This window comes from Pseudorasbora parva, chromosome 15 (genome assembly GCF_024679245.1).
Source record: "Pseudorasbora parva isolate DD20220531a chromosome 15, ASM2467924v1, whole genome shotgun sequence".
NCBI lineage: Eukaryota > Metazoa > Chordata > Actinopteri > Cypriniformes > Gobionidae > Pseudorasbora > Pseudorasbora parva.
In genome coordinates, this window is record NC_090186.1 from 43663945 (window position 1) to 43686238 (window position 22294).

Sequence of the window (22294 nt, forward strand, 5' to 3'; positions counted from 1 at the left end):
GGCTTTTAAAATTCAAAGTCTGATTTAGATGCAAAATAAAATTCATTGTTAAAAATTCTATGTAAAAAAATTCAGTGCTAAAAATTAGAATTCAAAATCCAGTGGCACAGTTTTACTTCCATAATATGTGGATTACCTTTGAATTGACTATGTAATTGGCGTTATACATTTACCTGACTGTAAATAAATTGTTACACTTTGATTGATTCTGACTTGCTCTGGAATTATTCAGGTTGGGTATAATTTCAACAAAGGGTTAAAAGGAATAATTAAATGTGTAGTTAAACTATTAAAAATGAATGACCAAATAACCAAATGGCATTCTAACCTAAATTCTAAATTATCATTAAATGGAGTCAGAAAACGAGGAATTGGAATAAAATCCCATTTGCCCCGCTGAAAAGACCGAACGCGCAGCGACCTTCAACCGCCGATCGTTAGCCTCCATTGGGACGATCTGGGCGGCCTTACACCGTAAACCATAAGTACTCCTTGTAAAAGAAAAAAAATCAGATATGTAACCTGGTAGCCTGTCTATGATCCCCTTATATACAAAGATATAAATGTGAGTATGATCACCTTTATAAGATCACCTTCTAAGCCGGCGGCGTGACAAAGACGCAGAAAAAGGAAAACAAGATTTGCTTCTAAAAAAAAAAACCTAGCTTCAATTTCAACTTTTTCACTAGATTCTGTAAATGAAGCTTAAAAGAAAGGTCATCATCAATTAAAAATCCTAAATATTAATAAAATGAAACGACCTCCATTGTTTTTACCAGATTACTATGTATTATGTACTATTATTACGTAATCAGATTACTTTTTGATGTAACGAGTAAAGTAATGAATTACAAATCACATAAATGCCTGTTACCTGAGCTCTGATAGACTGTAATTTCATGCCTCACCATTAGGGGTGATATAATAGTGATGTTGGGCTTAGATCAAATTAATTAACCAGTAGAGGAAGAAAGTAAGCTATGGCGTCCTCTCAGGTAGCATGCCACAAAAGTCCTTGTTGGGAAACAGTGGTTTTCATGCTCAACTGTAAGTAAGTTTTATTTTCTGTTAATTGCTGAAGAAATCTATGTTGAGGCCAATTCATTTGTAAAAGAGGCTGAACTTTAATTTTTTTTTTGATCTAGTGCAGATAATAAACAGAAGTAGTTTTGTATGTTTGTAGATGGACTTTTCTTGTTCTCTATATGCTTAATGCATATTTATGTCATATTTGTGGATCTGGATGGGATTGTTACCACATGATGGCTGTGGACTAAAGGTTCAGCTCAGAGGAACTCTATTTGACTTTTTCACCTGGCGGCCATTTTGAAAACTCTAACGCCGTTGAGGGTACACAAACCCGGAAGTTGGACTCTGATACAGTACTAATCAGTAGCAGCATTCACTGTCACTCACTTTCTGCCTGCTGTGTGTAACATCCTCCATACCAATAAATGTACATAGTTGCATTTACAAACCTAGACCAGTGTGCCTATCAATGTTTTTTTCGAATGACTTATTTCTTTCTGATTTTCTGACCAGTTGTAAAGTTAAGAAAGACATCATCCATGTGTAATAAAATTGTTCTTTATTCTTTAGATAAATGGACATTTTATTTTACATATATGAAGATCCAGTAGCTTATACATACACATATCTCCCACATGTAAATTAACTGTATCAACTATAATACTGATCTGCCCACGTTGACACTTTATGATAAATTAAAATAAGCTGATAACATCACCGTTTTCTCCAGAATGACTACAGCTGAATCAAATTTTGTTGCAATATTGTCCTGTTTACACCGTGAAGCTGCTTTGGATCAATCGGTATTGTAAAAGCGCTAAATAAAGCTGACTTGACATGTCCCAGTCTTGCTATTGCTTGAGTCTTTCGAACTTCGTCTGTAGTAAAATGCAGAAATTACGACCAGGATCCCTTCTGATATTTTTTTAATCCACTCTCCATGTAATCCCTTATCCTCCGGAAAACGATGAAAGGTTTGTCCTCTGTTGGTTTTTTCCTGAGTGACGAAGTGCAGTGACACAGAATGCTGCTACTGATTAGTACCCATAGACAGTAAAAGAAATGGACAGAGCGTTCCCATTGACGTCTACGGCGAAAGAATGAAGTCAACCTAGGGGCACTCACTTCCTGATGGCTGAGCGAACTGCGCAGGCTCAGACTGAGCTTGACGACGTAGATGTGACGTGAGCCTCCTGTCTGACAGCTGTAGGTCTTCTAGTAGTTGTGGAAAGTGAAATCTGAATCACGTTGTTTAAATATTTTCTCCCGTTGCTTTTGGCTCACTATGGGCTTCTCTCCATTCTTCTCCCTTGACTTTATCAGACTAGTCTCCAGGACATGTCTCCACGTCCCCCCGACTGTCTCATAGACTGTAAAGATTGCCTGCGAGCGTCTCCTCAGGTCTATACGGTAATTTCTCAACTGTGCGACAGGGTCGCGTTGGTTATGACGCAATCATTAGCCTATTTTTACAAAAACAGCTTCTGCGGGGCGATAGTGTAAGATACAAGGTAATGGAGCCTTTTATACATTGTCGTGTTTCTTTAGAAATAAACAATGGACAAATGGAGTCTTTAAACGTCTCAGATGCAAAGTTATTCACTGTCAAAGTGACTCAAAAATGAATGGGAGTCAATGGGATGCTAACAGCAGGTGATGGCTTGGTTAGCAATGGCAGCCCCTAGGGGTGGAACGCTTTCCGAGCGCTAGATTACCCCCTTGTTAGTACCGTATCGGAGTCCAGGTTCCGGGTTTGTATACGCCTCAACGGCGTTAGAGTTTTCAAAATGGCCGCCAGGTGAATAAGACGAATTGTGGAGGTCAGGAGGAACTCATGGACAGTGTTGGGGAAAGTTAGGGGAGACCGGGGGCAATTGTTACATCTCAAATTACACCAATCAGAAATGAGTCAGAATGATGAAACTCATTTTGCATATGCTCAGTGGAGATCCCTCTCTGCCTGCCGAAGGACAAGCTGCTGAGTGATAGTTTTTCTGCAAAGACTCGTTTTTTAGGCGTGAAAGTAATTTTTTTCATCTACAGAATTTTCCTTATACTGTTAAAAAAATTTATGTCTTTAAATTTAAATCTGTCTTGTTTTCATGACCATTCTGTTTTCTAACATTTTATATATTTGTCAAACATTTGCTTTATTGTTTCTAGCTAGCTAGGGTAGCTTGTCATGAGGTCGTACCCATCAAAATAGTGTCCAGCTTAGTAAGGACATCAAAATAGATTGATTTTATCAATCTTTTTGATAAATTACCCCCCCCCCCCCCAATAATTTAAGAAAAGTGTATTTAGTTCAGTTTTAAAATATATGTCATACATCTCTAAATGTTGTATTTGTATTGTAGTAGCAGAGCAGTGGTTTATAGTCTTTGAGTGCCTCTCAATCTTGGGTTTAAATCCCACCAAGAGCAAATTTTAATGCTTTCTAATTCTTCAATATCTATGCATTTAAATACTGCCATATACTACGCATTGGTGTAAAATCAACATATTTAGTATTATTTTTGGCTTGTAATCCAAGCCTACCATGGAAATTCAATATAAAAAAAATAGATGATTGTTTTTTTTCTAATGTCGTAATAATAATGTGATAATGTGAAAAGTGTTTTTCTGTTCAGTTTAATATTTATGTATAGCCTACAAATTAACTATACCCTATTAAACCATGTATACTGTTATATCTGTGTTATCAATATATTTAGTAGCATACAGAGGTTAAAGATTTTGCCTCTCAATCTGGATCCATTTTACTGAGTAGGCCCTGTACACTCTTCGTTTACAGCATGCTGTTCAGACCAAGGAAAATAGGAAGGGAAGTGTCACTGTCCATATTGTAATTGATTTTAAATAGTTTAAACTATATCTATATTCTTTGAAGTTTATTGGGGTCCTTGGTATTTATACAAAGGTATTATATGTGTTGTTACAATCGCCCGGCCCCCATGTGGGGGCAGATGTAACATTTGACTTCTAATGTTTCAATCAATATTGTGACTCTAACATTGCTTGAAAAACAATTTGGTTAATGTTAACAAGTAGACCATAGATACAAGTTACCAAAATATAATTTTTATCCAAATATTTCAAAAGGTTTTTGAGCAATGACAGTATGACCAAAATGTGTTACAATTGCCCCCGGTCTCCCCTACTTTAAAGCTACACTGTGTAACTTTTTTAGTTTATTCTTAGCTAAAAACACTTCACAAATATGTGCTCATTAATTTATATTTACTTCTTTCAAGTAATAAAGTATTCTCATAAGTTTATAATATGCTATTGAAAACACATACGGGTGAGGGGTTCGAGTGCCGGTCGCCATGTTGCTCCTCCATCTTGAAAGTACAGTAGCCAAAGAGGGACATACCCGTAAATTCAAGCTTCGCCTTTCGCGTTTTAACACTCTATGGCACCAAGGGGGTAATCTAGCCATAGACAGTAAAAGAAATGGACAGAGCGGCCCCATAGATGTCAACGGCTCAGACTGAAGCCAATCAGAGGCACTCACTTTCTGATGGCTGAGCGAACTGCGCCGGCTCAGACTGAGCTTGAGGACGTAGATGTGACGTGAGCCTCCTGTCGGACAGCTGTAGGTCTTCTAGTAGTTGTGGAAAGTGAAATGTGAATCCCGTTGTTTAAATATTTTCTCCCGTTGCTTTTGCCTCACTATGGGCTTCTCCCCATTCTTCCCCCTTGACTTTATCAGACCTTGTGTCTCCACGTCCCCCCGACTGTCTCATAGACGGTAAAGATTGCTTCTGAGCGTCTCCTTAGGTCTATACGGTAATTTCTCAACTGTGCCACAGAGTCGCGTTGGTTATGACGCAATTGTTAGCCTATTTATACAAAAACAGCTTCTGCGGGGCGATAGTGTAAGATACAAGGCAATGGAGCCTTTTATACATTGTCGTGTTTCTTTAGAAATAAACAATGGACAAATGGAGTCTTTAAACGCCTCAGATGTAAAGTTATTCACTGTCAAAGTGACTCAAAAATGAATGGGAGTCAATGGGATGCTAACAGCAGGTGATGGCTTGGTGAGCAATGGCCGCCCCTATGGGGGGAACGCTTTCCGAGAGCTAGATTACCCCCTTGAATCTAGCAGATGATTTTGATAAATTTGGTTTGGGGTTAATATAAAAACAAAGAAAGAGTTTTTGGCTGCCTTATTTATGTGGTTTATGACCCTCTCTCAAATCAGATATAACCAGCGTCGTTCATATTCATATTAGTATGAATTGTAGCTGAAATATAGCTCTATTGATGCATGATTGATGCATATGGTCCACTGTAGTGACAGATGATTAATCAGAATTTTCTGCCAATCTAAAATCAATACTTGAAAAATGTAACTGTGATATGACTCATTAGATATTGCATGAGGCTTTTTACCTGCATGCTTGAGCAATGTGGCATTTCTGATATCTTGGTTTGGAGAGGAAAATGGATATGCAACGACCTGCCACTTGGTGGCAATGTATAGGATGATGCACGAGGGTCCATAACATAAACTATAGAGGTTATGTGCAACTATGCCATCAAATCTCACGCATATGGAAGAAAATGCATTTTGAATAGCTGTCCACTGTAGTGACCGATGCATGAAAGGGTCAAGTATTTTAAACTGTGGTTCATTTGTCTCTAACAGAGTCGACATTTCTGATAAAGCCTATTCCATAGATTTTCTTGGTTACATTTTTTGTTTTTGTTTTATCAAATGTTTATAACCGCATCATGATTAGGCTACACAAGTATTTTTAGTTTAGAGTGTAAAAAATATATATGTATGTCCAACAGGCACCGAATAGCAGGTTATAATATTCCGGTTATATTTCTGTATTTGTATTACAGTTTGCATGGTCCAATCGTGTGTGTCTCTATCAGCATGAGTCAGCTCTGAACCGTAGACCGGTGAAGCGCTCCGGATCATCGATCGGTACTGATGATGTCACAGCTGCACGGGAATCGGTGCCGTTTTACCGGCGTTTACTATGACATCTACATGCCTGTGTCATGAGACCTAGCACGTGAAGGGACGCAGATCTGATCAGTGCAGATTCTCCGTGCCGTACACGTACGTCATCCCGGTTAGTAACGGTAGTACGGGAGGAGGATTCCACGCGCTCGCTCTGGATGTTTCCGTTCATCCGTGTGCTGCATCAGGGCGGGATGCGAATGACGGTCCGTGCGCTTCTGTTTCGCGTGTGTCGTGTCGGTTGATCGGTTAACGGAGCGAGGAGGAGTCTCCATCCATCCCTCCCGCCCGCACACGCTCTTCCGTGTCTCTGCCGTTAACGGGGGCTGCACCGGGGGTCCCGCGGATCTGATGGCGGCGGCGGCGGCGGCCGAGCAGGAGGATGTGGACCGGCGGCCCATCAGAAGAGCCCGGTCCAAGAGCGACACACCGTACCTGAACGAAACCAGGCTGTCCTACACATTACAGACAGGTGTGTGTGCGCGTTCACAACTGTAGGCTACTGTGGTAATGCCATGCTATTGTACATAATAATTATCATGTTCATACTGGATGGATGATAGCATGACACTCCAATTAAAGGATGTCATATCAGTGCATGTCTAAAACACGTGCTTTAACCAAAAATAGTGATCAACATAGACATGACCAAATAATACATAAAGAATACCATTACTATACATATGCCAGTATATTTATTACACGCAAGGCAAGTTTATTTGTACAGCACATTTCATACCCAATGGCAATTCAGTGCTTTACATAGAAATTCATTAAAATAGTGGTCATATATGCATGAGAAAAAAGTATAATGTGTATGAATTAAAGATTAAAAACAAGGATAGTTAAAACAGTTGTAAAGATAATTAAAAAAAATAAAAATAAAATGGTCTGATCCACAATAGTGGTCTGATATAAAAATAAAACATTCTTCAGTTTACAGCCTACATACATGTACCCTCTTTATTAGAACACCTCTCCTTCATTTCTTTCTCAAACACGTTCATAAAATCCATTTTATTCTGTATTCCCTGATTTTTACTCAAGAACCTTCTTGTTAAAGGAATTTTTTACAAAGTACTCCAAGCTATAAACATGATGCATTAACATATACCCTGTTATTGAGACTTTTTGCTCTTTTTGCTCTACTTTGCTCCATATCTTTTAGATATGGTATCTATACTGTATGCTGTTATATATTACTTTAAGAATCCTTTAAAAATACAATGGTGCTTTGACATGCATGTTGTTTAAAGTATTTCACAATCTTCCAAAAATCCCAATCCCTTTTCCAAAAACTCATGCTTTTATCATAGTGTCCAACATAATAGACTCTGCCTAATATTACAGTACTTACTTAAAGAATACTATGGTATATGAACTTTTAAATGGTACTCCATTACTTAAAGGGGTACTTCAGCGCTGGGAAGATGAATCTGTATTTAAACTGGGTCATCAATGCAGTAGAAATGTGAAATTATTTTTGAATTTGGTGTCTTCTAGACTGAGAAAAGACAGAAAATGTATTTTTGTCCCATGGGGATGAAAGACTACAATTCCCAGAATGCTTCGCTGCCCTGTGAGGCCATTCCCAACACCACCAACTTCATTACTGTGACTGAGTTAGAGAAGACACTACAATTAAAAACTGAACGTGTCTGTTCAATATAATGAGTGAGTCACCGCGCGAGTATCACAGCCCTGAGCACTAACTGAGAGCTGAGGTAATCGCGACTACATTTGCGGCATACATTCACAACGCGAGTTCAGTCTGGCACGCGTTTCAGTTCATGCCTGTACAAGCTTAACTTTCATAGAAATGAATTTGAGATGTTAAAAGACTTACATTGCTCACCATAGCTCCGTTTAAATGATCCTGTCTGCAAGCTGAGCTCTCCCTGCCAGCTGAGTGTTATCTCCCATCCCCCATGCGCAGATTCAAAACATGCGGAAATAGCTCCCTCTGCTGGCTGTAGTCTTTAGCCTCTGGGCAAACATTCCTCCTATGATGCAAAAATCGTCATTTTGCATCATAGGAGGAATTTTTCCAGAAATAAAATGCATAAATCTCTTGTCTCAGGGAGATATGAGGGGGGAAAGCACAATAATTTGAATATTCTCCAGGGTTTCTACTGATACAAAGCCATATGCTAATCGCTGAAGTAACCCTTTAAAAACAACATGGTGCATACCGTTATTTCGAGTATTTACTCCAAAGTACTTCAGAAAATTAAAATTTTACTGGGTACTTATGCAAAAACATGGAATTATCATTACCAAAAGATGTACACGTTATTATATTTACATATTACTCCAAACTACTTCATAATACCATGGTGGATTAACATATGCCATGTTATTTAAGTATTTACTCAATAATACTTCCAATAATTACAATTTCACCATGGTTTATGTCCAAAAACACATGCATTTACCATATGTGTCCAAACATGAGTGATAAAAAAAAAAGGTACTAAATAAATAACACATTTGCCGTTGCATTTATATAGTACCCCAAACTGCTTAAAAAAAAATACAATGCTATATATGTAAAACAACATGGTGCATATATACCGTATTATTAAGAGAATTTACTCCAGAGTACTTTTTAAAAAAGTACTAAAGTCTAAAAAAATCAGATATTTCCATTGTACATCTGCAAAAAACATGGAATTATCATGGCACTGAATGATTACCATATTCAAATGATACTATATACACACTGTACTCCAAAGTATTACATAGATTACCATGGTACAGTGTCCAAACAATAATACTATGGTACTGAATGATTAGAGAATAATACTGTAGTATATGAACTTTAATAACACGTTTGCATATAACTTCAAGGTACTTAATACCACGCTGCATTGATATATATCCACATTATGTAGAGTAACTTCTCCAAGGCACTTGATCCCAATGTTACCAATGTACCACGGTGCATGTCCAAAAACATGGTATTACCATGGTTCTGAATGATTCATGTATTTGCATGGTAAATGATTACTGTAAACTAAATAATGGTGAAGTGGTAAAGCTGCTCTAGTGCTGTTTTAATTCAGAGATGCAGATGTTTCTGAAAGGGAAACACACACACACACACACACACACTCGTGAATGCACAGAAATAAACTCAGCACAGTCTTGATGTGCGCCGGTGAGTCATGCAGTCGAATGCGCTCATCTTACAGTATAAAACATTTTTCTTTCGATTTGGTCGTGAATTAAGATATCAGCAGCCAAAATGAGCCCATGTCTATGACCTTATTCTAAATAAGACAATATTCTGATTAAGGTGTTTACATGAGTTGCTTTTAGAGTACTCCGTTCATGTTCTTTATTCGCCTCAAATGAAAGCATATTTACACTGAATCGTTTCCTATCACATATATAGTGTGCTGTGTGCCTTTCACCATGTAGAAATTAGCAAATGTGTGTTAACAGCTGACCGATTTCAGCTTCAGCATTGTAGGGGGCGGGCTTTAGATTCTAGAGCGCATTCTGATTGGACAGAAGATTTGACGAGAAAGTGAAGTCTGCGATGATGTCACCAAAATCTGAGATTCGTTTTAACGGAAGTGGGAGACTGTACATTTTGAATACTTATATCTCCTAAATGCAAATTTTGTCATAGTTTCAGAACATATCATCTTATTCATAACTTTAAGGCTAACACAGTCACTAAAAGCTAAAAAACTAAAATTTTGATTTCAGTGGACCTTTAAATGTACTGGTCCAATGACGAACTGGACCAAACTTATAGATATCATTATTTATAATTTTTTGGGGAATTTGGAATGGACAGAAGATGTTTAGGCAGAATAAATGCACAAGCTTCTATTTTGCATGCAATGAAAGTAGATTGAGATTTATACGGTCAAAGCCGTCTGTTGCACTTTTTGCGGTTGCTTTTGTCGGATCACCAACACAACTCGTTCAAAAGAAGGACATCTGACTGAATGAGGTTTCGGTGCTGTCGTATGACCTCGTCGATCACTTAAGTACTTTAAAGCAGTGGTGATAGTGATGCTTGACTAATTACTTTTTGAAAGTGCATGTTTTATATCTTGCCATTGTGACATCACTGCCTTACTCTAGTGCGAGTATGACATCATACTGAAGCATTGATGATGTCACTGTGACCTTCCTGTCACATAGAATCTTCCAGTGCTGTAAATGTGAAGAGTGTGTGTGTGTGTGTGTGTGTGTGTGTGTGTGTGTGTGACTGAGAGGTGGAAGCGGTTTCATCTCATTAGTGTTTTCAGGGCAGATGTGTGCCGATGCTCCTCAGATGTTCAGCTCAAGTCACTGCATTCAGACCTTGTTTTATAGATCATAGCAGATGTGTTTTTTTATTTTGCATTTTACGAACAATTTAAGTTTGAAAATCTCATGGATGTGTCCAGTCGCTCAGTGAAGTATTATTAATACAGGCTAGTATTATAGTATTTATTAATATACTGAATTATCTTTTTATATATGTGTGTGTGTATATATATATATATATATATATATATATATATATATATATATATATATATATACACATACATACATATACAGTGAGGAAAATAAGTATTTGAACCCCCTGCTGTGAGAGACATAATCTAAAACAAAATTCCAGAAATCACAATGTATGATTTTTTAACTATTTATTTGTGATACGTGCTGCAAATTAGTATTTGAACGCCCGTCTATCAGCTAGAATTCTAACCCTCAAAGACCTTAGTCTGCCTTTAAAATGTCCACCTCCACTCCATTTATTATCCTACATTAGATGCTCCTGTTTGAGGTCGTTAGCTGATAAAGACACCTGTCCACCCCAGTCAGTAAGAATCCAACTACTAACATGACCGAGACCAAAGAGCTGTCCAAAGACACGAGAGACAAAATTGTGCACCTCCACAAGGCTGGAAAGGGCTACGGGGAAATGGCCAAGCAGCTGGGTGAAAAAAGGTCCACTGTTGGAGCAATATAATAATGGCGCTGGTGAAGTGTTATAATGTCTGCGCTGGTGAAGTGTTATAATGTCTGCGCTGGTGAAGTGTTATAATGTCTGCGCTGGTGAAGTGTTATAATGTCTGCGCTGGTGAAGTGTTATAATGACGGCGCTGGTGAAGTGTTATAATGACGGCGCTGGCGAAGTGTTATAATGACGGCGCTGGTGAAGTGTTATAATGACGGCGCTGGTGAAGTGTTATAATGACGGCGCTGGTGAAGTGTTATAATGACGGCGCTGGTGAAGTGTTATAATGTCTGCGCTGGCGAAGTGTTATAATGTCTGCGCTGGCGAAGTGTTATAATGACGGCGCTGGTGAAGTGTTATAATGACTGCGCTGGTGAAGTGTTATAATGACGGCGCTGGTGAAGTGTTATAATGTCTGCGCTGGCGAAGTGTTATAATGTCTGCGCTGGCGAAGTGTTATAATGACTGCGCTGGTGAAGTGTTATAATGATGGCGCTGGTGAAGTGTTATAATGACGGCGCTGGTGAAGTGTTATAATGACTGCGCTGGTGAAGTGTTATAATGACGGCGCTGGTGAAGTGTTATAATGACGGCGCTGGTGAAGTGTTATAATGACGGTGTCGTGACAAATCCTGTCCACCTATAAAATCGTGTCCGCTGGTAGCGGTGTTAAATGCCTGATCAAAAGTTGTTATACATGGTTCTGGACAAGAAATTGTTTAAAAATAATCTATGAATTCATTGCCATACTAAGTACACACACACACACACACACACACGCAAAACATTTATTTGAAATATGTAATTGATTGCTATGGGAGCAAAAACATGTTCTGAATTATTATGACTGATAAACTTAAGTACCAATACAACATCATGACATAGTAATGTACCTATAATGTAAATAATAAAGAATTTTAAAAAACCCCCAGCAATATACAGAACCAGTGCACAAAATAAATAGATTCTATACGAGATATGCGTATATACGTATATAAGCACATATAGCTTCAGGTATATACTACTAGTATATGAAACATATGATTTAAACAGCAAAAATCAAACCGAAAAATCAAAAATAAAATTTTGTAAGAATCGTAATCAGGCTCTGAACAGATTACCTATTAAAATTTCTTTCAGCCAATAGAATCGCTCTGGGGGTCCTTGCAGACACGATTTCACAGCGGACAGGATTTGTCATGACAACGGTGCTGTTGAAGTGTTATAATGACGGCGCTGGTGAAGTGTTATGCTTTACTGCAGTCCTTGTGGTTGAATGAGCTGAGAGATCAATACGCTGTCAGGGTATTTCACTGAAGCCAGACACAACACACACTCATCTGATACTCGCACAGACATTGCCTGTAGGCTGTGTGTGTGTGGCCTAGTAAACATTTCGTTCCCATAATTATAGCAATATCCAAATCATGGTTTTGAAAATGCCTGTAGTTTTGTGTGCATGAGAGTATGAAACAGTATGAAAATCATTGTTTATGGAAAGTCCCTGATAAATATGAAAACGCAACGTGTGTGTGTGTGTGTGTGAGAGAGAGAGAGAGAGTGTGTGTTAAATATAAAATGTTGTGTATGTGTGTGTGAATATATATAGATATATATACAGTCCCTGACAAAAGTCTTGTCGCTTGTGTACAAATTGACCTAAAGTGCCTCTGAAATATATTTCTAATCAAGATTTTTTTACAAGAAATGGCTCATTTTAATCCCACCAGCTTTTGTGATAATGTTTCAGTGAAAAACTAAACTTTCAAAAAGTATTCTAATATTCACAGCTTGGTAAAGCCCATTGAGTCAATTATTGCAAAGACATAAGTGTTGTCACCTTGTCATATGAGCTTCACCTGTGACTAATAATGGATCAATTAGGTCTCAAGTGTGTATAAAAAGAACCCCAGTACACTAGACCTTCACATCAACTGCAACTAGACCTCTGCAAACATGCCTAAGATTCACCCTGAGGCTAAAGTTTTGATTATCAAGAGGCTGAAGACCAGATCCACTGCTGATGTGGCAGACACCTTCAATGTGTCTCAGCGTCAAGTACAGAGGATAAAAAAAAAGATTTGAAGAGACTGGAGACGTTTTTGACCAGCCCAGGTCAGGCAGACCCCTCAAGACAACTGCTCGAGAGGACCGTTTGTTAGCTCGAAAATCCAAGGCCAGCCCATTTTCCACTGCAGCAGAGCTCCACGAGACCTGGTCACCTGAAGTCCCTGTGTCAACCAGAACAGTTTGTCGGATTCTGTCTCGAAATGGCCTCCATGGTCGAATCAGTGCCCAGAAGCCAGCACTAAACAAAAGACAATTGAAAAACCATGTGGCATTTGCCAAGGCCCACAGCCTGCTAAAAGGATGGAGGCAGGAAAAGTGGCAGAAGGTGGATTTTTCAGATGAATCTTCTGTTGAATTACACCACAGTCGCCGCAAATATTGCAGGAGACCTACGGGAGCCAGAATGGATCCGAGATTCACCCAGAAAACAGTGAAGTTTGGTGGCGGAAAAATCATGGTCTGGGGTTACATCCAGTATGGGGGTGTGCGAGAGATCTGCAGGGTGGAAGGCAACATCAATAGTCTAAAATACCAAGAAATCTTAGCTACCTCTTATATTCTCAACCATAAAAGAGGCCAAATTCTGCAGCAGGACGGTGCTGCATCGCATACTTCCATCTCCACATCAAAGTTCCTCAAGGCGAAGAAGATCAAGATGCTCCAGGATTGGCCAGCCCAGTCACCAGACATGAACATCATTGAGCATATGTGGGGTAGGATGAAAGAGGACGCATGGAAGACGAAACCAAAGAATATTGATGAACTCTGGGAGGCATGCAAGACTGCTTTCTTAGCTATTCCTGATGACTTCATCAATAAATTGTATGAATCCTTGCCAAACCGCATGGATGCAGTCCTTCAAGCTCATGGAAGTCATACAAGATATTAAATTTGGATCTCACAGCACCACAACTTAATTTGCTGACATATTTTTGTATTTGCAGTAAATTCGTTTAATTTCTGTATAGGCGACAAAACTTTTGTCTTGCCAAAATTTGACCTTTCTGTCTTGATTAAATGATAAATATTTTTTCTGTGAAAATTATTAATTTCAGTGCATTAAACATCATTTGGGAGGGTTTTAGCTTTTCATATGAGCTATTTCTAACACCAATGAATTGATTAAAAGTCAGGTTAATATCAGGTATTTCTAGGTATTCTAAGCGACAAGACTTTTGTCAGGGACTATATATATATATATATATATATATATAATGTGTATGTATGTATATGAATGTATGTATATAGGCCTATATGTGTATATGGATGTATGTCCAGATGTATTATCTTTGTGTGAGAGAGAGAGAGAGAGAGAGAGAGAGAGAGAGAGAGTGTGTGTAACGGTGAGTCAAGCTCAGAATAAGCCAATCACTGAAACATGTTAGAATGTCAGATGTATTACCGCTGTGTGTGTGTGTGTGTGTGTGTGTGTGTGTGTGTGTGTGTGTGTGTTAAAGGGATACAGTTGCATAACCGTATGGATTAAACTGTCTATGCAACCCGTCAAACGATCTTCTGTAAGGGATGAGTTATAAACACTCGGCTGTTTATCTTCATGACCATCATTACTCTTCAAAAGCTTTCGTTTGGAGTCATTCTAAACGTGAAGCGTAAGTGAAGATTTTTTCCAGGAACATATGGCTATTAGGTAATTATGTATGTGCGCAATGGTAATGTATTATTTTTCATAAAGAAAATTAAGTCTATTTTTTTGCACCATTCTCACCAGATGTTTTTGTTTTTGTGGGTTGCGTCATGTGACCTGAACTTGACTGAAGATTCAGCTGATTCACACACACACATTAAATGCACCGCTGGTTTGTGACAGACATACACACACAAATACACATTTCAAACATATGATTAATATCACACATGGGTTAATTTTCTCTCACACACCATAGATTGCCATCTGCTGGAGATTGAGAGAGAGAGCGTATGAGTCATGGTTCGATTTATCCTAGATATAATACTTCATCTGTTCCTCAGGGCTGCATCTGTTCTGGGACCAGTTTAATGAAGCACACACAGAACAAACGCTCAGATCCTTAAACCGAGGCGATCTAACATCTGCAGTAAACACACGTGATGCTGTACATTTAACCCTATATATAGAAATAAACTCCAGCAGTATATACATTATATAATCCAACAGTACAGTACAGAAATGAAACATTAAAAAAAAATGTATGGACGAAAATAGCTGCATATTTAAGTTTTAGGGTGGATCATATTTGGGCTCTAGAAGATTGAAAACCCTGCGTTAGAAAACTAATAAAGAATAAATGCGTGTTTATTGCAGATTTTTATCACCTCGGTTTAAGGATCTGAGCGTTTCATATCGATATAGATATATATGTTGTGGGATATCTATGTGTGTGTGTGTATATATATATAATTTAATCATTAGTTTATTAGTTTATGTAATCATTAATCAATTTTTTTAACCAAATTTTGTTGAGATATTTTTGTTGATAAAATTTTGTTTAATTTGATATCTAATTTTAAGAAAAAAGATATCTATGTATATGTATATGTGTATATATGTATATATATATGTATATGTGTGTATATGTATATATATGTATGTGTATATGTGTGTGTGTATATATATGTGTGTATATATATATGTATATATATGTATGTATGTATGTATGTATGTATGTATGTGTATATATATATATATATATATATATATATATATATATATATATATATATATATATATACATATATACATAGATATCTTTTTTCTTAAAATTAGATATCAAATTTTTCCAAAGACAAGAATTTCCATAACAGACCATTTTTATACTCTGAAAAATTAAGTGTGAATATTTAAGTATGAATAAAGTATGTAATGTATATACACACTATAATACTACATGTGTGTATTTAGTTTTTTTAAATGTATTTATTTATATTAATAATTTGTTCATTTAGTTTAATTTTATTTATTACTGGTTTACTCTAAATGTTTCCCTTGCGGAAAACCAAAATAATCTCTCAGTAACAACCTTTCTATTAAATATCTTTAGGGTATTTATACTTGGGATTTATGGAGATTTATAGTTGTATAGAGGACGAAACCTGCAAATAAATTAATAAATATGCAAATAAATACATCCAGGCAGTGCTACATAAATAAATGTGCAAATAAATGCATAAACCCACATATTCCTGGATAAATAAATATATAGATAAATCAATGTGTGAGGAGATAATTCAATAATGAAAACAAATGTCGGGGGCATAAATACATAATTTAAGGAAATTGTGAACTTTTTTTGTCTTTACCGTTTATTTTATTTTTCCTTGGCTCAACATGCTAATGAGAGGGTGTCAATCAAACGTCAGAAGGCAGTCTGTGCCCCATTGGCCGATGGATGTTGACGCCTCCCTCATTAGCATATTATGTCAAGGAAAAATAAATACCGACGGTTACCGTTATTATGTTTGTTTTTTAGCACAGGTTTCAGTAACTGTCACTATTCAAAACACGGTGACGTTGGCGGGGTCACTCGGTAGATCCGGTCTGGATTCTCTCTGTAAGGACTGTGGTCGGTGTAAATAATACTATGGCGAAGGCTTAGCTCTCATGAAAAAGATCACGTTGCTTGGTAATAATAATAAAAAAAAAAAAAAAACGATGATAAAATTTAAATAAATGTTGTTAAACACTAGTAAAAAATATCTATAGAGTTTACCAACGTCAAGTTGCGTCATTATTATTGATGAGCCAAGCCTTCAACATAGCAGCAGCTTCCAATCAGGCGTGCCTGTTGGCTCATTAATATTCATGAGACAAGTTCTCACCGTTGAGTTTGCTCCCGTTAACGGTGGATTCCGGTCCGCGTATTTTTACGTGGACTTTACGGCATTGCGTCACGTTGATGAATTTGAAGTGATGCTACCGAGAGGCGCATCCCTCCGCTTATGATAAACAAATCTGCGCCAGTCGCTTTTGATTCGCGCGCAAATAACAAACAGGATTACCGGGATTTTAAAGGTGTGAAATATTATAGAAAATACCGAATTAGGGAACTGGTTTACATCAGATGTATGTTTGTATGTGTGTGTATATATACAGACGCGCTTATACTCAGGTGGGCCAACGGTTTTTGCGCGTGCCGTTGGTGGTCGGTACATTTAAACCCGGTTTGCGCGGCTCGGGATGATCGGTAAGGCTCATGGACGCGCTCTTCCGTTCGATATCCGCTCCATCCCGGGGTGTGACAGATAGACACGGATCCGCCATGGCGGGTCCCGCATTCACGGGAGCGCACGGGACATGGCTCACATCTCGGTTACGGGAGGACGCGTCCTCTTCTTCATCATTATCATCGTCGTCGTCCGCAGAGAAACCGCGCAAACGGAGAGCCTTTAACCTGGTCAGACTGCGGCAGCCAACCGCCCCCGGTAACAACAACACTCCGTTTGTGATCTCCGGTCATATCAAGCACATCTGCAGTAACTGCAGCCGCGGGAACGACATCCGGGACGGTGAGTGATGATGATGATGCCCGTCCGGACCGATGCTGTACAATACAACAGCCATTTTTATTCATGCTTATGTTGGACTGTTGAATCCTGAGCTGAACATGTTAAAATACAATAGAAATATGTGACAGCGTATTGATCTCTCCAACTAAGTTACAATGTTAGAATAACGTATTGTTTTTCAGCTTGCAGTATTTCCATTTATTATACAACTGCAACTTCATAAACATTAATTTTTAAAAATAACATTCAAGAATATTATTTTTCCATCCTTGCACTCTCATGTTAACTAACAGTACACACTGCAATGGGACACTGGACCACAAAAATACTCATGAGAGTCATTTTTTTTGCTGAATAAATTATCTTTCCATTGTTTGTTATATATTTGGACAAAATCTGGAATCTGAGGGTGCAAAAAAAGTAAAAATATTGAGAAAATCCCCTTTAAAGTTGTCTAAATGTAGTCCTTACATTGTAAAAATTTTTGGTTGATTTTTGTTGGTTTAACTTAACAATGTGAGTTATTTGGTTGCCTTAATTTTGAGTTGATACAATAAAGGAAATTTGTTTAATAAATAGAAACTCAAAATATTGTATCTGAACCACATAAAAAATGTGATAAATCATGAAAATAGCACAATTTGGCATGTTTCACTGCGTCATCAGAAATAAAACAATTACCCAATATGCTTACAAAATCTTTTAATAATATTTTAATAAAGGTTGTCGAATCTCAAAAAAATTGTCATTGTATTAACTCAACATTTTAATTTCAATGAACTCAAATTTTAAGGCAACCAGGTAACTTTTTTTCTAAATATTTTTTTACAGTGTAATAATACATTTATGATATATTTACGGTAGGAAGTTTACAAAATATCTTCACGTAACATGATCTTAATATCCTAATGATGTTTGGCATAAAAGAAAAATTGATAATTTTTGACCCATACAATGTGTTGGCTATTTCTATGAATATACCTGTGAGACGCATGACTGGTGTTGAGCTTATTACCTTGATGTCATGTTTACTGTAAATAAAATATGCAAGACCTTTTATTTGGTTACCTGACCATATGCAGTGAAAAATAATAATGGATTTAACATGAAGGGTCACTGTAAGACACTGTATGGGCTTTGGATCTAAAAAATAATTTATTATATTTATTCATCAAAGACAGCACATGTACTTTTACATTAAAATATTGTTTGTTTGTAGGTACAAATATGATCGCCTTGTAATTTACAGGATGTGATGTGTCATTAAATATACATTTTATATTTCAATATATAAATGTTCAAAATAAAAAGTAATTATAATAAATTAGACATGAAATAAAATATAAATAATTGTAACATTTTATATATTAAATGTAAGAATTGGGTTTAATTATATATATTAAAAAAATAGAAAAAATATAATTTGGGTTCATGTTTTATTGCATTATTTTATTGTTGTGTTTTCGGGATGATGCTTTGTTTTAGTGTATGACATTTAAATATAATTTTACTCAATATTGTTAAAGGATTAGTTTGATAATTAATATCCTGAAGATATTCTCACCATCTCATCTCATCCAAGATGTTCATGTCTGTCTTTCTTCAGTGGAAAAGAAATGAAGTTTTTTGAGGAAAACACCCCAGGATTTTTCTCCTCATAATGGACTTCAATGGGAACCGACGGCTGAGGCTCTGATGATCCCAGAGGAATAGGGTCTGATCCAGACAAACCATCCCACATTTACTAAAAATGAACATTTATGTACTTTTTAACCTCAAATGCTCGACTTCGGTGCTGTTGTTCTTCACGGCGTGTGATGTCATCACTTCGGAAAGGTCACATGACGTGGGTGGAATTGCCGATCCAGTGCGGAAAAACTCATCTCATGTTCTCCTCCAGCTTTATAATCGTCTGACATCATTGTTTTATCTTTATTTGTGTAAAGGGCGTTTGATTTTGTCTTTGCACGCTCGTTTTAACACTGGTTCGGTACTTCCACCTGTGTCATGTGACCTTTCCGACGTGATGACATACGCTGTGAAGAAGAACAACACATTAGTTGCGCAATCGGGGTTTAAAAGGATATAAATGTTTATTTGTGTAGTAACTGTGATGGTTTGTCTGGATCAGACTCTTCCTCTGGGATCATCAGAGCCTCTGAAACTGAAATTTGGACCTTCAGCCGTCGGTTCCCATTGAAGTCCATCGTGTGGAGAAAAATCCTGGAATGCTTTCCTCAAAAAACCTCATTCAATTTGATTGGTAACAGCCCTATAGTGTCTTATTCTAATTGGAGATCAAATTTAAGAATATAATATGAAACCTGCCGCATATCCTATATTTAATAAGATGGGGAAATGCCCTTTATAAAAGGTAAAAATATCACACATATGCAGATTTAAATATGCCAAAGCTGACTGAAAACTGGTGAGAACACTGCTTTTACAACACAAAAAATAAAACAAAAATGCTCGGACAAGTGAATGACCGATTTACTTAAGCACATGAACAGGCTTAATGTCGAGTCCTGTGCTGCCATTAAACTTTTAGCAAATCTACATTTTATTGTTTGGTTGATTTAGTCTATTTTCTTGCGTTCTGCATCCTACAGGGCAGTTGTAGGTTTTTCCAGATGACCTACATCCATCGGTCAGATGTTGAGCTGAAGTCTGTTCCGCCTCCTTCAGCAGAACGGCCCTTATGGAAAAACGAGCATCTTTCTTTCCTTTACCTGCTGAGCTGTTTTAATTCACCAGCAGCCTATTTTTACAGCTCTTTCTCTGACGCGGTGGCGAAAGCATCCAGAATGCTTCCAGTTTTCCCAGAGGAAGTTTCCAGTGATTTCAGTGCAGCTGTTGTGCTCGTCAGACCGGACAGATACAGCCAGTATTGTTGGTTAATTTAGCTTTTATGTAACTATAGATGCTATATATATATATATAATACAACAATGAACCTGTCCTCATTGGTTCTCGCTGAAGCTCAAACGTGATGCGTAACATTAGTACTGTTGTGTGATATTGACAAAAAATTATATCTCGATATTTTCTGGGATTTTCTCGATAACGATAATTAGACGTTATTTTGCTGAGCGTGTTATTGTGCTGGTGATCAGCTGACTTCTAAAGTTTTTGATATTCTTCATATTCTGTGTGGTGGTCAGTTCACAGCAGTGACAGAAATCATCTTTTCCAAAAAGTTAAAATGTATTTTTTCCCTTTATGAGCATTTTAACCTTATATATATATATATATATATATATATATATATATATATATATATATATATATATATAAACCTAATTATTTGCATGCATCATATTTTGTGTTAATTTCATGAATTTAATCAAATTCAATTATAATAATAAGACATAATAGGGCTGTTACCAAATCAAATTAAATAAGCATCAACAAAATTCATCTTCGCAGTGGAGAGGAAACAGAAGCTGCATTTGAAGTGGCATTTACACTGACTGTTTAATGAGCTTAGAGGTGACAAATAACCTGCAGTTATGCAAAAATAATGTTTTGATGTTGAATACTGATATTTGAAATTATTTAAAACATGAAAAGATACTTTAAAACCGCCAATAGGCGCCAGCAAGTCACTGTTAATGAGTGAGTCATTGAGATTCAACCAATTAATTCAAACAACTGATTCATTCAGGAACAAATCATTTGACTGTCTTAATCTATATTAGTCACTGAATCATTGATTTAACTGATTCATTCAAAAAGCTGATTCATTTAGTAAGGAAACACCGCGTGTGTTGCTCAGAGATGCGATTAAAGTGCTCTGACTTTGTTCTGAACTATTCTCGTTGGGAAATAAAGTAAAAATGGGCAATAAGGTGTCGTAAATGTAAGTCACTTAATATTAAATTCCTGTTTAATAAACTTGTATAAAATAAATATCACATTTATGATATAAATATAGACTCACGCAGTGCATCACGTAGTGTAAGCGCACACACTCTGGGTGTGTGTGAGGGATATACTCGATAATGTCAGATCGCACATCGTTAAAACAACAGTTAGTATATTATCGCAGACGATATAGATATCACACACCCCTAAACATGAGAATGAACCTCATTGGTTCTCGCTGAAGCTCAAACGTACCACCACCGATAAGTAAGTTGTTAAATGTTTATATGTGAATAAAAGCCTAAATTCAATTTGTTCATCATATAAAGCGATCGAGTCTCTTCATAAAATTTGGACTAACCGCTCAATTCATATGAGTTTAGTTTATGATCTCTTTCTGAACTATTTGAGGTGTCACAGTGGTAGTTACGTAGCTGTCAATGGAGGGACAGAAATCTCAGATTTCATTAAAAACAGATGAACGAAAGTCTTAAGGGTTTGGAACGACATGAGGGGAAATGATGACAGAATGTGTTTATTTTTTGGTGAGCTATCCTAACTTCCAAGCACTATGTTGAAAGTCCTTGTGCATTTAATTTACTTGCCATAAACCAAATCTATAAATGCAGAAACGAACATCCAAAATATAATTCCTGCTGACTTAAATGATTTGCATCACTCGGACTCCTCCTGAATGTTTCCTCCACCTTAGGGCTCTTATTAGCCTATCTGTGAAATTAGAGGATTATTAGAGAGCAGAAAGCTTGACTGATGTGAAGAATATCTGATGATTATTCTCCTGAGGTCAGAAGATGGGATTAGAAATTCACGGTCGTCTCTCTTCATCTGAGAAGAGGAATGTTCTTTGCCCT

The 22294-nt window shown here is 37.1% G+C and overlaps 1 protein-coding gene across 6 annotated transcripts in view; it reads left to right on the forward strand.

Moving 5' to 3' along the window:
* Positions 1-1029: 1029 nt before the first annotated feature.
* Positions 1030-22294, forward strand: part of phactr1 (phosphatase and actin regulator 1) — a 45816-nt gene continuing 24551 nt past the window's right edge. For 2 of the 6 annotated variants that reach the window (XM_067418286.1, XM_067418287.1), the window contains exon 1: positions 5911-6485. In XM_067418286.1, the coding sequence (XP_067274387.1) occupies positions 6365-6485 (121 nt within the window). In that variant the 5' untranslated portion in view covers positions 5911-6364. Of the gene's footprint in view, positions 1048-5910; positions 6486-16935; positions 17556-22294 lie in introns of those variants that run through there. The other 4 variants (XM_067418290.1, XM_067418284.1, XM_067418285.1 and 1 more) reach the window with 4 other exon arrangements.